Below are 13,246 nucleotides of genomic sequence, written 5' to 3'. Positions count from 1 at the left end.
AGAGACAGTGTGTGAGCAGGGGAGGCACAGAGAGGGACAAACAGAATCCGAAGCAGGTTCCAGGCGCTGAGCTGTCAGCACAGAACCCGACACGGGGCTCGAACTCACCAACCATCAGATCATGACCTGAGCTGAAGTCAGAGGCTTAACCGATTAAGCCACCCAGGTGTCCCAATTACCCTTTTATTTTAATCTCTGGATTCTCACCTTCTCCCCTCTCTGGCGACAGAGCCTTGCTCAGGGCATGGGGCTTTGATGCTGGTTGACCAGGGGCCACTTGTCAGTTCTGAGACCTGAGTTCTTTGAGCTTCAGTGTCTCCATCTTTATAAAGGGACCAGGAGAGGGGCACCTGGGTGGCTCAGTCAGTTAAACATCTGAGTCTCGGTTTCTGCTCAGGTCATGATCTCACGGTTCAGGAGTTCGGGCCGCACGTCGGGCTGTGCACTGACAATACGGAGCCTGCTTTGGATTCTCAGTCTCCCCCTCTCTCTGTTCCTCCCCTGCTCACAACCTCTTTCTCTCAAAAATAAATAAATAAACATTTAAAAAAAGGGACTAAGAGAGCACTGACCTCACAGAACTGGTATGAAGACTGAGTTAATGTATGCAAAGTGCATGGAACTCAGCAAGAGCTGTAAGCATTTGCTAACAACAGCAATAAATCCTGCTTCTCATCCAAGCTGTATTTAATTTAAAAGTTTATAGAAATACTTTTGATTCAAATCCCAAGACACTCAAGGACAAAGAGAGGAGGAAGTTTTTACTGTGCTTTTAGTCCCACTGCAATCTCCTTCCTGTTTCTCTTCCATCCCATCCCCTGCTGGTTTCCTCCTCTTCCTCACTTGGCCCTCCTGGTCTGTTTACATCTCATCTTATCCTTGAGGTGTGCCCCAGCCCTCGAATGTTCCTAACACTAAACTGGCCCAGGTTGACTGTGAGGCCCTGATATGGTAATTCACCAGGCCTGGGTGAAGAGACAGTCAGGAGCAAAGCACTGTCACCTGCAGACGATGACTCTTGTCAAGTCGAAGTAGCATCGAAGTTTCTCTTACCTTTCAAACTGCACTTTCTTATGTCCTCCTTCTTTAACAAAGTCGAGAACCTGCTTCTGAGTCCGACCGCTAAAGGGAAGACAACGAGAGGGAAGGAAAGGAGACGGCAAGGGATTCTCATTGAAACACACAACACCCCGTCTCTACCTCCCCTCCTTCCACAACTGGGAGATAGGTGGGCTTTCTCAGCTGCAGTTCTGGGAGGAACTTGTGTTTCTCTGAGAAAAATGTGTGTCCATTGCATTTCTTGGCATTTTCCTTATAAATAATTCTGTTTGATTACAAAGCCACCATCCTGAGCAAGAGTCTACATGCTTCGAGGACACAGGGCTAATTTTGTTCACTGTATATCCCCAGTGCTTAGAACAGGATTTGATACGCAGGAAACACTCAAATGTTTGTTGAAAGAGGGAGAAAGTGAAGCAGTGCTGGGCAAGTGCACACAACATTCCCGAAGGCTACATGAAATGTTAACAAGACGCTTGCTTCTCCAGAGAAAGGGAATCCTCCTGAATTAAAGGGTCCTGTTTGGAGTTTACTGTGGCGGGGTGAAGGGCCTCTTGGCCAATGTTCGAGCAGAACACGACCTCCTGGTCATGCCAGGAGGCTGCTGGAATGACCGAGCAATCACCCCACCAGCCATAGCTCCCGGAGGCCAACTTTCCACTTAGCTCCCCACTGTACTGTGTAGCAGCAGCACCAGAGGGTAGGAGAAGGACATCTCGGGACAAATGCTCCCGTGGCGGACACGAGAGGTATGCTATGGAATCCTTACCTGAACCGGAATGATGAGCCTCGACTAAAAAGAACAGGCTTTGGCTTTGGTTTGGGCTCTTCAAAAAGTCTAAAAAAGGCATGATGTTCAACACAGATTTTCCAGAACGACTTGCAAAAATCCCGACTGGCCATTAGAAATTCCAAGGTATCCTGGTACGAGCTCTAAAAAGAGAAAATACCATTTTTCCCCCTTGACCCACAGACATCAGGTTGAAACATGAGAAAAGGGCCAGAAAAGAAGTATGTCCAATAAAATTTCACTGGTGCATTTTATTATAGCACGACCACAAATTCACATAGTTAGTAAAATAGAGTTGTTCCTAATGACAAAATCTAGTCATCATTCAACCATTTTCCCCCTCACAAAATTCCTTAGAGGAGCTAACAGAAAACAGGGGTAATTCACAGAACTCCTAACATTTTTTTTTAATTTTTTAATGTTTTATTTATTTTTAAGACAGAGAAAGACAGAGCATGAGTGGGGATGGGGCAGAGAGAGAGGGAGACACAGAATCTGAAACAGGCTCAGGCTCTGAGCTGTCAGCACAGAGCCCGACGCGGGGCTCAACTCATGAACTGTGAGATCATGACCTGAGCCGAAGTCGGTCGCTCAACCGACTGAGCCACCCAGGGGCCCCTCCTAACATTTCTTGTGACAGAATTCACGAACAAATTTTGTTTACGTGGCTTATATTTCCTCCTCCTCCTCCTTCTTCTTTTTTTTAGTTTATTTACTTTGAGAGAGATGGATAGTGAGCACAAGCTGGGAAGGGACAGAGAGAGAGAGAGAGAGAGAGAGAGAGAGAGAGAGAGAGAACCCAAAGCACACTCCACACTGTCAGTGCAGAGCCCAATGTGGGGCTTCATCCCATGAACCATGAGATCATGACCTGAGCTGAAACCAAGAGTCGGATGTTCAACTGACTGAGCCACCCAGGCACCCCCATATTTCCTTCTTAAAAAAAATCCAACTACTGAAATTCCTGTTTTGCCTCCTTAAAATAACTGAAACACACTCTTCTGTTTTCTCCCTCATGGCTCATGCCGACTTTACACACTGGTCTTAAGTCTCTTCTCTGTCAAGTAGCATATGGCTCAAACCTCCAGGGGACCCCACAGGAAATGAACATTTTTTTTTTCTGGAACACAAAAGTATCACTCAAGGCTGAAAAAGTCATGTCCTTTGATTCTGGAAAGGGGAGAGTGTAATTTTGTATTCCCAGGCTGAATGCTCTCAATGTAAGTGGCCCTATTATATAAACAGGAATTACTACAGCTTTAACGGTTCCCAGAACTTCCAACTCTTTTGGGGGGAATCTCACAGTTCTGGGCAGACCCAACTTACAAACAAGCTGAGGCAATTCTGCATTTGCAAGTGGCCTTTGAGAACTCCAAAAGCATTTTCCCATAGAAAACAACTTATAATGGGCGGTTGCTTCCTAGGTCAGGCCATAAAACCTCATTTAATCCATTCGGTAGCTGAACGGTAAGGTTAGACTGCCATTTATCATCTTTTTTTCCCACGGGAACAAAACTCTGCCAAGTTCTGGTTGGGGACACCAGGAAGAATCAGCCATCTCCGCCATTGCCATTTCCCGCGGGGGGAAGGAGACGCTCCTTCTCTGATCCGGTCCTGGGGTGAGCGACATCCTCAGGGGTTCTCCAGAAAATGGGGTGGACCTGCTTAGCTTGCGAGAATGTGCTGTCAGAGGTCAGGGGACAAGAGTAGGGACGCGAGGGCTGGGGAGAGCTGGAGGCTTGTGCGGCCAGGGGTGCGCCCCGAATACTGCGGATGCTGAACGGGGTCTCGAGGGGATGGCCTGGAGGCTGGAGCCCAGCAAAGGCATGGGTTTGTCGGGAGGGGCTGAACATTCTCTACCCTCGCTGTGTCTACCCAGGTGACAGCACGGTGATTGAGCGTCTGGGCAGGACACTCGGTACAGACCCCCAGACACCTGCCAGGCGTCATCCCGCCCCGCCCACTTACGTTTGCGTCTGGGCGGAGCTTGATGAGAAAGCGCTTCCTCTTGAAGCTCAGCTTGCGCACTTTCGCCCAGTTGAAGGCGTTGATCTTGGTGAAACCCTGCAAAGGAAGGGATCAGCCAGTGAGCCAGGAAACGCAGAAGAAGCAACATGGGAGGTGGTTTGCCTTGCATATAGGGACCTGCTTTTGACTGCTTGGGAAGAATGCCTTTTGCTAGAGAATTTGCTAGGATTTGCAGCTGTGGGTGATGCCTGTTCCAGGAACATTATCTTTCACTAATTATATGCTTTGGTATTCAAACTAAGGTTGCCTCCAGGGAGGGAAGCGGCTGGCCAAAGGCAGGATGCTAAGAAAGATAAATAACAATAAAAACCATGGCAACCACAACAATTAGTGACCATCACTTTCCAGTGCCAGGGGAAGGACTTTACAGACCTTATCTTACCAAACCTTATACAAAACCCAGTGAGATGGGTTTGTTATCTCTCTTTCACAGATGTGGAAACTGCTGCATGAATTTATTTTAATTTGTCCAAAATCACACAGCTCACGTGGCAGAATGAGGTGCCCCACCATGTGCCTTCACCAGCAGCGACTGTTAATTTCCATAAAAGCAACACACCAGGCTGGTGGTCAACCCCCAAGGTGCACACTGGTCTGGCTCCCAGCAGCACAAGCAGGATGGGGAAGGGAGTCCCGGCCTGTGGTTTGTCTTCTAGACCAGAGAACAGTCTCTGGGAAGGACTCACACATCCTCGTTCTGAAAGTCAGGTGTGATGGAACAGGGTGTTCCTGTGTCCCTGTTCCTGTGAGGAACAGGGTGATGGAGAAGTAAGGGGAAGCGACCAGACACCAGCTCCCATCTGTCCTGTCATCTCCGCCTAAATTAGAATTCCTCCAGAGCTGCTGAAACACCAGGACCATGTATTGAAATTGGTAAGAATGAAGCAATTAGGCACTGGCAAGATTAATTCCAAGATACGGCCTTGGTACACGATTAAATTACTGCGTAATTCTCAATATTTAGATTGTATCAAATATAATCAAAGCACGTTAATTCAATTGTGAGGCACTTCTTCCCCCCCCCCCCATGATTTTTAAAAATGCTTAAGGGTTCTGATTTCAAAATTTAACGGTAGGACTGAAAGCTTTACATTTGGCTTATTGTCATTTTGCTCATCAAGTACTCCTATGTTATTTTGGCAGTTCAGAAATTGTTAAGAGCAATTGTTAAGCTACCTCAAGTATCGTACACTGCTTTCAAACCTTCCCTTCTTACTCTCCCATATGAAACCCAACCTCGACTTCTCCTGGGACAGGATCCTATGATAATCAGTGTCCACCATAAACATCTGATACAGGAGCAGAGAAGCACTGAGACCAATTTGGTAAAATACGAAGGGACAATATAACCAAAACCAAATATAAGCCAAAATGTTTTAGATTGTTTACATATCTATGCCTTCAAAACTGGTGAAGATTACCCTACTTAAAGGCAGACACTTTCTCCATACCCCTATGAAACCAAAGCATGGATTACTCTCGACTTTGTTTAAAAGAAAAGCATTGAGGACACTTCTGGGGGTGATGAATATGTTCATTGTCTTGATTTCATTGATTGCTTCAGGATATACATATACAAGAACTTATGAAACTGCACACTTTAAATATGTGCATTTTACTCTGTGTCAATAACACCTCAAAGAAGCTGTTAAGAAACAAAAAGAAGCACTGTCAGTAGAAGAATCTAACAGTGCAACCAAGAGAGCATCCATTTCATGGGGAGCCTGGGTGTCTCAGTTGGTTAAGCGTTGGACTCTGGCTTAGGTCACGATCTCATGGTTCATGAGTTTGAGCCCCGCGTCAGGCTCTGTGATGACAGCCTGGAGCCTGCTTCGGATTTTGTGTCCCCAGCCCCTCTGCCCCTCCTCGACTCATGCATGAGAGCGTGCGCTCTCTCACTCTCTCTCTCATAAACATTAAAAAAGTATTTTAAAACTTTAAAAAAAGACAGTACACATTTCAGAGTACAGAAAATTATGTCCTTAAGTAAAACACAGGTATGAATTCGTTTTACTACAAAGTTACTATACTACGTGGCTTTGTACAAATTTATAAAACTGCTGTATCTTTAAAAGTACACATTACCCTTTTCAAGTACGTATATCTGAAGTCACAAATAAGCTGACGTAGGTAAAACCTAAATTAGGTTTAAGAATCCCTAAATTTGGTTAAAAAAAAAACTCAACAGGTTAAAAAAGAGAGGGGGGAACCACATGACTATCATGTGCCAGTGTGAAGAAAGTGTTTATTTTGGGGGGTCTGAAATCCTGATTCTATTATACTGTGTTTTGAGCACAGGTCCACTGACAGAGATTACCAAGTCAATAAACACAAGCAAATCTTTGTGCATTTCCCAACCAGAGCAAGGGCAAATGAAGTAGAATCTGGAAGTGGAGGGCCTAGAAAGAAATAGAAACCCTAAGGTGAGGTTAGTTTCTCCCTGTTCACCTAAAATTAACCATCAGAGGTCTTAACTTGGCCCACCCAACACGCAATCAGAGTTGAAGGGCCAACTCTTATCTTTCCATCACCAGGGGAACTGAGCTGTGTTCTAAGTGCTCTTACCTGAAACACTAGAATTCCCGTGTTGGCAACAGCCAGGTTGATCTTCGTACCTTCCCTGTCCTTAGCCGGGTGCAACCGGACCCCATACATCTCCAGCCTACGGGCAATCTCCAGAAGTTGGAAATCTGATTCTGCTGGTGTTTGTCCGCTGACAAAACAAAAATTAAAGAGAAAGTCCAGGTGATTTGAATTGCCTGTGTCTATTAATTTGAGATTAGGCAACTCCTCTTGGGAAATAAAAAGGCATTTCATCACAAACAATGGAGCTACCTGATCAGATGACACCCAGCCTCCCATTCATTGCAACCCAAAGTCGAGCAGCTAGGACAAAAGCCCTATTGCCTGTGTAACACAACACCCCAAAAGTCTGTCTCACATTTGCCCAGTTTTTTTTTTTTTTTTTTTGGAATCTCAAAGAGTTTCCTTTAAGGTCATATAAAAGCAAAACGCCATTGTGTTCAAACACGTTTTTAGTCGCTGACAATGGGCCTAAACTTGTAAGGGAAGTTCAAGGCAACACTCTGGCATACTATCACCAGGGCTCAAGTGCCCTCCTTGAAAACAGCAACAAAATCAATAGGCACGGGGCATCTTTTGAAAATATTTTACTGATCAAAACAAAAAAATGGAGAGGATACAAAGGTGCTAGATTTTCATGACATTCCTACTTTGCCCCTAGTTTACCGTGTCCCTTTTCTGATTTCCTATTAACTGGTCTTACACTCTCCCTTTAATTCCAAAGCATGGGTATCCTCAATTCCAGACATACCCCAGTATCACAGGAAATCAAGCAAGGATCCTAGAACTTTGGTCTTGAGCGGGGAACCTGCATTGAGAGTCCTAGGTGAGGAACAATGGCCCCATGAACCTTTGTGCTCTTCTCCCTCACACCTTCCGTCTTTCTTCCCAACAGTTACCGTGTGTGTGTGTGTGTGTGTGTGTGTGTGTGTGTGTGTGTGTGTCTACACCCACCTATGCTGGAAGGACAGAGAGAAGCTCAAGGGAAACATGAAGTGACCAGTGGGACTTACATGTGGTTATGGTGATACTCCACGATTTTGTCTTCTAGCGCATCTTGCTGAGGTATGTACTTGTTTTTTGCTAAATGCTCTCTGTCTGATGCTTCATCGAAATCCCCAATCTCGGCTACCAGGAAACAGAGAAAGAAAACCCAGCCACATACAATTAATACTTCACAGTCTGTTACGTTCCTCGGGCAACATTCTCTGGCCAGCAAACCAGAAGGCAGAGGACAAGGCGATCCCAGCCTGTGGGTATCACAAGGGCTGGATGTCAGAAGGTACCCTGTGAATATGGATTTAACAATCGTGCCAACGTAACAGGATGGTCTCCACTCTCGTCTCTACCAGTTGGAAAGAAAACTTTGGCATCAACCAATTTCATCCATCCATGTTCCTGATTTGTTTCTTCCTCCCCACCCCACTGGGACCACTTCTGTTCTAGGCAGTCAATTCTAGACATGTGGACCATGACCTTACGACTTCTAAATAAGCACAGCATTTTTGGACTTTAAAAAATCAACTTTGAAACTCTTGTAGATAATAATTATTACTGCAAACCCCAAATGCTTTACCATGTAGAGAAAAGCCAATGGTAAATAGGTATAAACATACATAATATAATTTGGTAAAATAAAATAATTAAAGTTTATGAAGTATCTTGCAGTCCTAGTGCCAGAAATGGCTGGTCAGATGGCAGCCTCTTACAAATTTCTCACCTACAAGGAACAGGAGGCCCATTTTTCTCATGTAACCTCTGCATAGTCCCTAAATTGCTATGATCTGGAAATCTAAAGAAAAGACCTTTAAAGTAATAATTATACCTTAACAACACTAGCTCCAGCTCTGTTTATATCAATTTAATACCTCTGGGACAGCATGTCATCTTCTTTGAATCCTATGGTCTGTGTAACAACCAGAGAGCCCAGCTGTTTTGAGTAAAAGTGAGTGAATGGTTGTTAGGACATCTCCCCTTCGTTTTGTCATGTGAAGCAGCCTGTCACACTTTGGGCAATACACCTCCACTCATCATGCAGGATATGGCCTACATGTTGCTATACATCGCAAGCACCGAGAATATTTGCTCTGCACTGAAGAGCGCCAACTCATCTGGTTCCAGCTGGGCTGGATGGCTCTAGCTTCTTGCTGCCGTGGCGAATCAATAACATTACTTCCTAAGTCTGGTAGATCTTCAGTAAGACTCATATACAAAAAATAAGAAGATAAGCATGGTCTCTAGAAATACCTAATCCTATTAGGCTAAGTAATTTATTGACCACTAGGAGTGACACTTCCTACGAACCTTTGGAAATCATGTTAACTGGACGGTTATCCAAATGGGCTGATTATATGGGACTGCTTTGGATACAATGGAAATTGTAAAATGATACGACAGCACAATTTTTTTATACTAGTGCTAATACGTGTGACATAATCATCTTCTTGAAACATAATGTGCATATTCGATTTCAAGTAACTTCAAGTTACTTCTGCCTTGGCCAAGAAGGAAAAAAAATGCCCAGCTGGGTTGTCAATATGCCTTAGAATGAGTACAATCTAACTTATCCTTTGCCTAGATTAAGGAAGCAAATATCTAGTTTCAAGCATCACTAGGATTCCAGCTTCCTGTGTCTTGGGGTTTACTAAACATGGGACAGCAGAATACAAGAAGTGTCATCTTTGACAGGTTTATGTCTTAAGGCTAATGTACCATATTCAATAATGAATATTAAATCCAAGAACAGGACCGAACAAGTTTAGTTTACTTGACCACCATCTGTCCAAGCTTCTTCTCTGCATCAACGGAGATATCAACAAGAGCACACTAGTCCTTGAAAAGGACACAGAATTCACAGGCCAGTGTTTGGGGGGCTACACCTGTTAAATGATACTTTAGGGCTATTGTTTTCAATCCATGGGTACTCATATAACAAAATAACAAAAAGACATAATTATTGTTTTTCGTGGATGTGATTATTTTCCCCCATTGACCAGATCACCGTTACTGCCAACGCGACTTCATCGAGAAACCAACAGGACTTACATTGTACAATGTGTGAGATCAAGAGAGCCGCGCTGGTATCATTGCACGTCAGCCTGCCTTGAGCCAGATCCTGCTTCACCTGCAGAGCAAACAGGTACCTGCGGACGCAAATAAAAATGATTCGTCACACACCTAGAGGCTGGCGCCATGCAAAGAGGGTGGGAGGTTTGGTGTCAAAGTCAGGCTCACTTCTGACAGCTCGTCCACACTGTGAGGGACTAGAGAAAGGTATACAAACCAAGGAAAAGAAAGTCTGTGCCGGCTGGAATGAGTTCCCAGTACCACTGACTGCGGTGTAAATAGTCATACCTCATTCAAAGGACCAGGAAACACGCGGTAATCTTTTCACATGATGAGTAACACATTTTGTTCTATGGCTGTACCTCTCCATACAAAGACCTAAGACGGAGCACCTGAATGGCCCAGTCAGTTAAGCTTCCATTTCTTAGTTTTGGCTCAGGTCATGATCTCATAGTTTGCAAGTTTGAGCCTTGAGTCCGGCTCTGCACTGATAGCGTGGAGCCTGCTTGGGATTCTCTCTCTCCCTCGCTCACTGCCCCTCCCCCACTCACTCTTTTTCTCTCTCTCTCCAAATAAACTTAAAAAAACAAAACAAAAACAAAAACCCAAGGCTGTATCTTACCACTCTATAATTTTTTCAGGGTATAATTTTTTTCCACAGATCAAATATACTAAAACATAAGGCTCAGATAATAACAATAGCTTATTATGGTTAGGAACAGCTTTTTTTGCCAATGGAATTGGAAAGACAAGAGTGTGTTCTTTTGTGTGGTGTAATATTCACTTAGGTTCTTCCAAAAGCCTCAGTTACCAGATCTGTAAAACTGAATTTAGTTTAAAGTTATATTTTCTTTATATTGCGGAATAAAGCAAGTAAACATTTTTTGGTGGAAGAGAAGAGGTACTTATTTTGAGAGAGAGAAAAAAAAGAGAGAGAGAGAGAGAGAGAGAGCATGCACAAGCAGGGGAGGAGGAGTAGAGAGAGAGAGAGGAGAGTGAGTGAGAGAGTCCCAAGTAGGCTCCCGGCTCAGCACAGAACCCTGTGCAAGGCTCATTCCCACAACCCTGGGATCATGACCTGAGCCGAAATTAAGAGTCAGACACACAACCAACTGAGCCCAGGTGTGGCAAGAGATAAGGTATTTATAAATAAAAGAAATTAAATAAAAAATAGTGCAATGTAAAAACTGATTTGAAAAAAAATCAATATGAACTCCTAAATTTTCTCCATAGAGAAATGGTGGATTTCAGGTATCTGGTAAGGAGAGGTACAAAGTGGGCCTGAAATATCGAGTGACGGCAGAAAGCAAGGCAGCTTTGAAATATACATGGGCTGTATTAAAAAAGCAAAAGAAACATCTTGAAGGGATGTCTACTCGCCAATGCTGTGGCAACGTGAGTAGCAACAAAAATAATTAAAGTGACTCAAAACACATGGAATTGATGAAAATTGTTGAGTTCATTTCAGTATTCAATGAGAAAGCCAGAAAATGTATCACCATTGGAGACTACTGAAGCAATTCTTTATTCAAAACTTGGTAACCTAACCAAAAACTTGAGTCTGGAATCTGCCTCTCTCAATAGAAGGGCTATTTCAGGATATACAGGAAAATGAGGCAAAGTTCTTTACAGAAGTATGCCAACTCATAATAACAGCAAGAATTCTCATTCCACAACATCTAAAGAAATTATGGACTCTGGCAAGCACTGTGAATCGCTATAAAAACCATTCAGGAGATCGGACATTTGCATAAAGACAAAGTGACATGACTTTGCCTCACAATGGCAAGATCAGAACATCACCACCCTAAATCAATGATGAATCTTAGCACCATTCATGAAATAGGAAGTTCACATCACTTCTGGTAGATTCTGGCCAAAAATATTCAACTTGATCCATCAGGCCTATAGAACTAACTTCTAGTTTTCTGGAAATGCAGAGGATAGAGGAAGAAACTAAGTGGCACCACAAGGAAGAAGTCTGACAAATTTGGAAGGTAGGATATTTTAGAGTATAACCGGTCCTGTTTCTTCAACAAGAGGGTATCATGAAGAAAAAATAGGGAGGGACTCTGCTAGATTAAATGAGGTCCAAAGGACATAACCAAGTGTGACTATGGCCTACAGTGAATCTCATTTTATTTTTTAATGTTTATTTTTATTTTTGGGAGAGGGAGGGAGGGAGGGAGGGGGAGAGAGAGAGAGAGAGAGATTGAGCACGAGCAGGGGAGGGGAAGAGAGAGAAAGAGACACAGAATCTGAAGCAGGCTCCAGGCTCCAAGCTGTCAGAATGGAGCCTGATGCAGGACTTGAACCCATAAACAGTGAGATCATGACCTGAGCCTTAGACGCTTAACCGACTGAGCCACCCAGGTGCCTCATGAATGTCATTTTAGATGAGTACATACAAATGACATTTATGGGACAAATTTGAGTATGGCCAAGATATTAGATGAAATGAAAAGTACATATATATGTGTAGAAAAAATCAGAAAGGATATCACACTAATGTATTAACAATGATCACCTCTGGGGAACAGGAATACAGTATTTTATCTTCTTATATTTGTTTATCTGTATGTTCTAACTTTCTATACTGTACATTTGCTATTTTTGTAATAATGAAAGGTTATTTGTAATTTTAAAAAGGGGGGGGCTTTTTTAATTAGACCAACCACAGAGGGTTCTATAAAAATTAAATAAAGTAATACATGGAAAGCACAGTGACTAGAAAAAAACATTCAATAATGTTAGCAAATTTTCTCTTATAAAAGAAAAACTAGGGGCACCTGGCTGGATCAGCTGGTAGAGCATGGGACTTTTGATCTTAGGGTTGTGAGTTCAAGCCCCACGTTGGGTATAGAGCTTACTTAATTAAAAACATAAATAAATAAAATAAAAAGAAAAAGGGGTCCCTGGGTGGCTCAGTCCGTAAAGCATCTGACTTCGGCTTAGGTCATGATCTGGCGGTCCGTGAGTGTGAGCTCCTCATCAGGCTCTGTGCTGACAGCTCAGAGCCTGGAGCCTGCTTCGGATTCTGTGTCTCCTCTCTCTGCACCTCCCCCACTTGTGCTCTGTCTCGGTCTCTCTCTCAAAAATAAACATTTAAAAAAAAGAAGAAAAAGAAAAATGAATTCTCTTTAAGTTATTTAAGAAATTCCATTGTTAACTAAAAAACTAAAACAAAACAAAACAAAACAACCTCAAGAACAAACAAACAAAAAAACCTACGAAAGCTACAAAGGCAATTCTGTAGCCAGACCCACAAAAAACCCCAAACAAAAAAACCCCACAGATCCACTCGTCGATAACCGTTGGCCTTTACCCAGCCCCTTATATTTATTCTTGCTCTCACGTTCTCTGTCTCTGGAAAGTCAAAGGGAAGAAAGGCAGAGAATATAAAAGAACCAAAACATCAACATATTGGTTTACAAGGCAAGAGGCAGTATAAGCCATCTTTCTGGATTAGGCAAGGAGTACTATTTTTTGAGCTGAACACTTCTTACAGCTACAGGCTTTAATCTTCTATCTGGTTAATTTTTAAGTAGGCGGCATAAAAGCATCACACTGTGAATATTTTACCATCCACCAGTTCAAACACAGGGTCTTGTGTTTGCGGAGAAGCGTTCAGGGACGGATCAATGGTCAGAGTCTGACAGGCTCTGGGGACTTTGGCTGATGGGCTCAAGTAGACTCTCAGTCAGCAGCGGTTCTGAAAGC

The 13,246-nt window shown here is 43.3% G+C and overlaps 1 protein-coding gene across 4 annotated transcripts in view; it reads right to left on the bottom strand.

The window, feature by feature from the left end:
- FARP1 (FERM, ARH/RhoGEF and pleckstrin domain protein 1) overlaps window positions 1-13,246 on the bottom strand; it is a 282,193-nt gene that overhangs the window by 57,898 nt on the left and 211,049 nt on the right. For all 4 annotated transcript variants that reach the window (XM_053217290.1, XM_027065124.2, XM_027065123.2 and 1 more), the window contains exons 6-11: window positions 9,506-9,603; window positions 7,474-7,588; window positions 6,443-6,590; window positions 3,818-3,913; window positions 1,829-1,992; window positions 1,054-1,122 (exon numbers count right to left, since the gene is read on the bottom strand). In XM_053217290.1, the coding sequence (XP_053073265.1) occupies window positions 1,054-1,122; window positions 1,829-1,992; window positions 3,818-3,913; window positions 6,443-6,590; window positions 7,474-7,588; window positions 9,506-9,603 (690 nt within the window). The remainder of the gene's footprint in view (window positions 1-1,053; window positions 1,123-1,828; window positions 1,993-3,817; window positions 3,914-6,442; window positions 6,591-7,473; window positions 7,589-9,505; window positions 9,604-13,246) is intronic.

This window comes from Acinonyx jubatus, chromosome A1, assembly GCF_027475565.1.
Source record: "Acinonyx jubatus isolate Ajub_Pintada_27869175 chromosome A1, VMU_Ajub_asm_v1.0, whole genome shotgun sequence".
Classification (NCBI taxonomy): Eukaryota; Metazoa; Chordata; class Mammalia; order Carnivora; family Felidae; genus Acinonyx; species Acinonyx jubatus.
The sequence above is the reverse complement of the archived record's forward strand: the minus strand, read 5'-3'. Positions and strand labels throughout refer to the sequence as shown.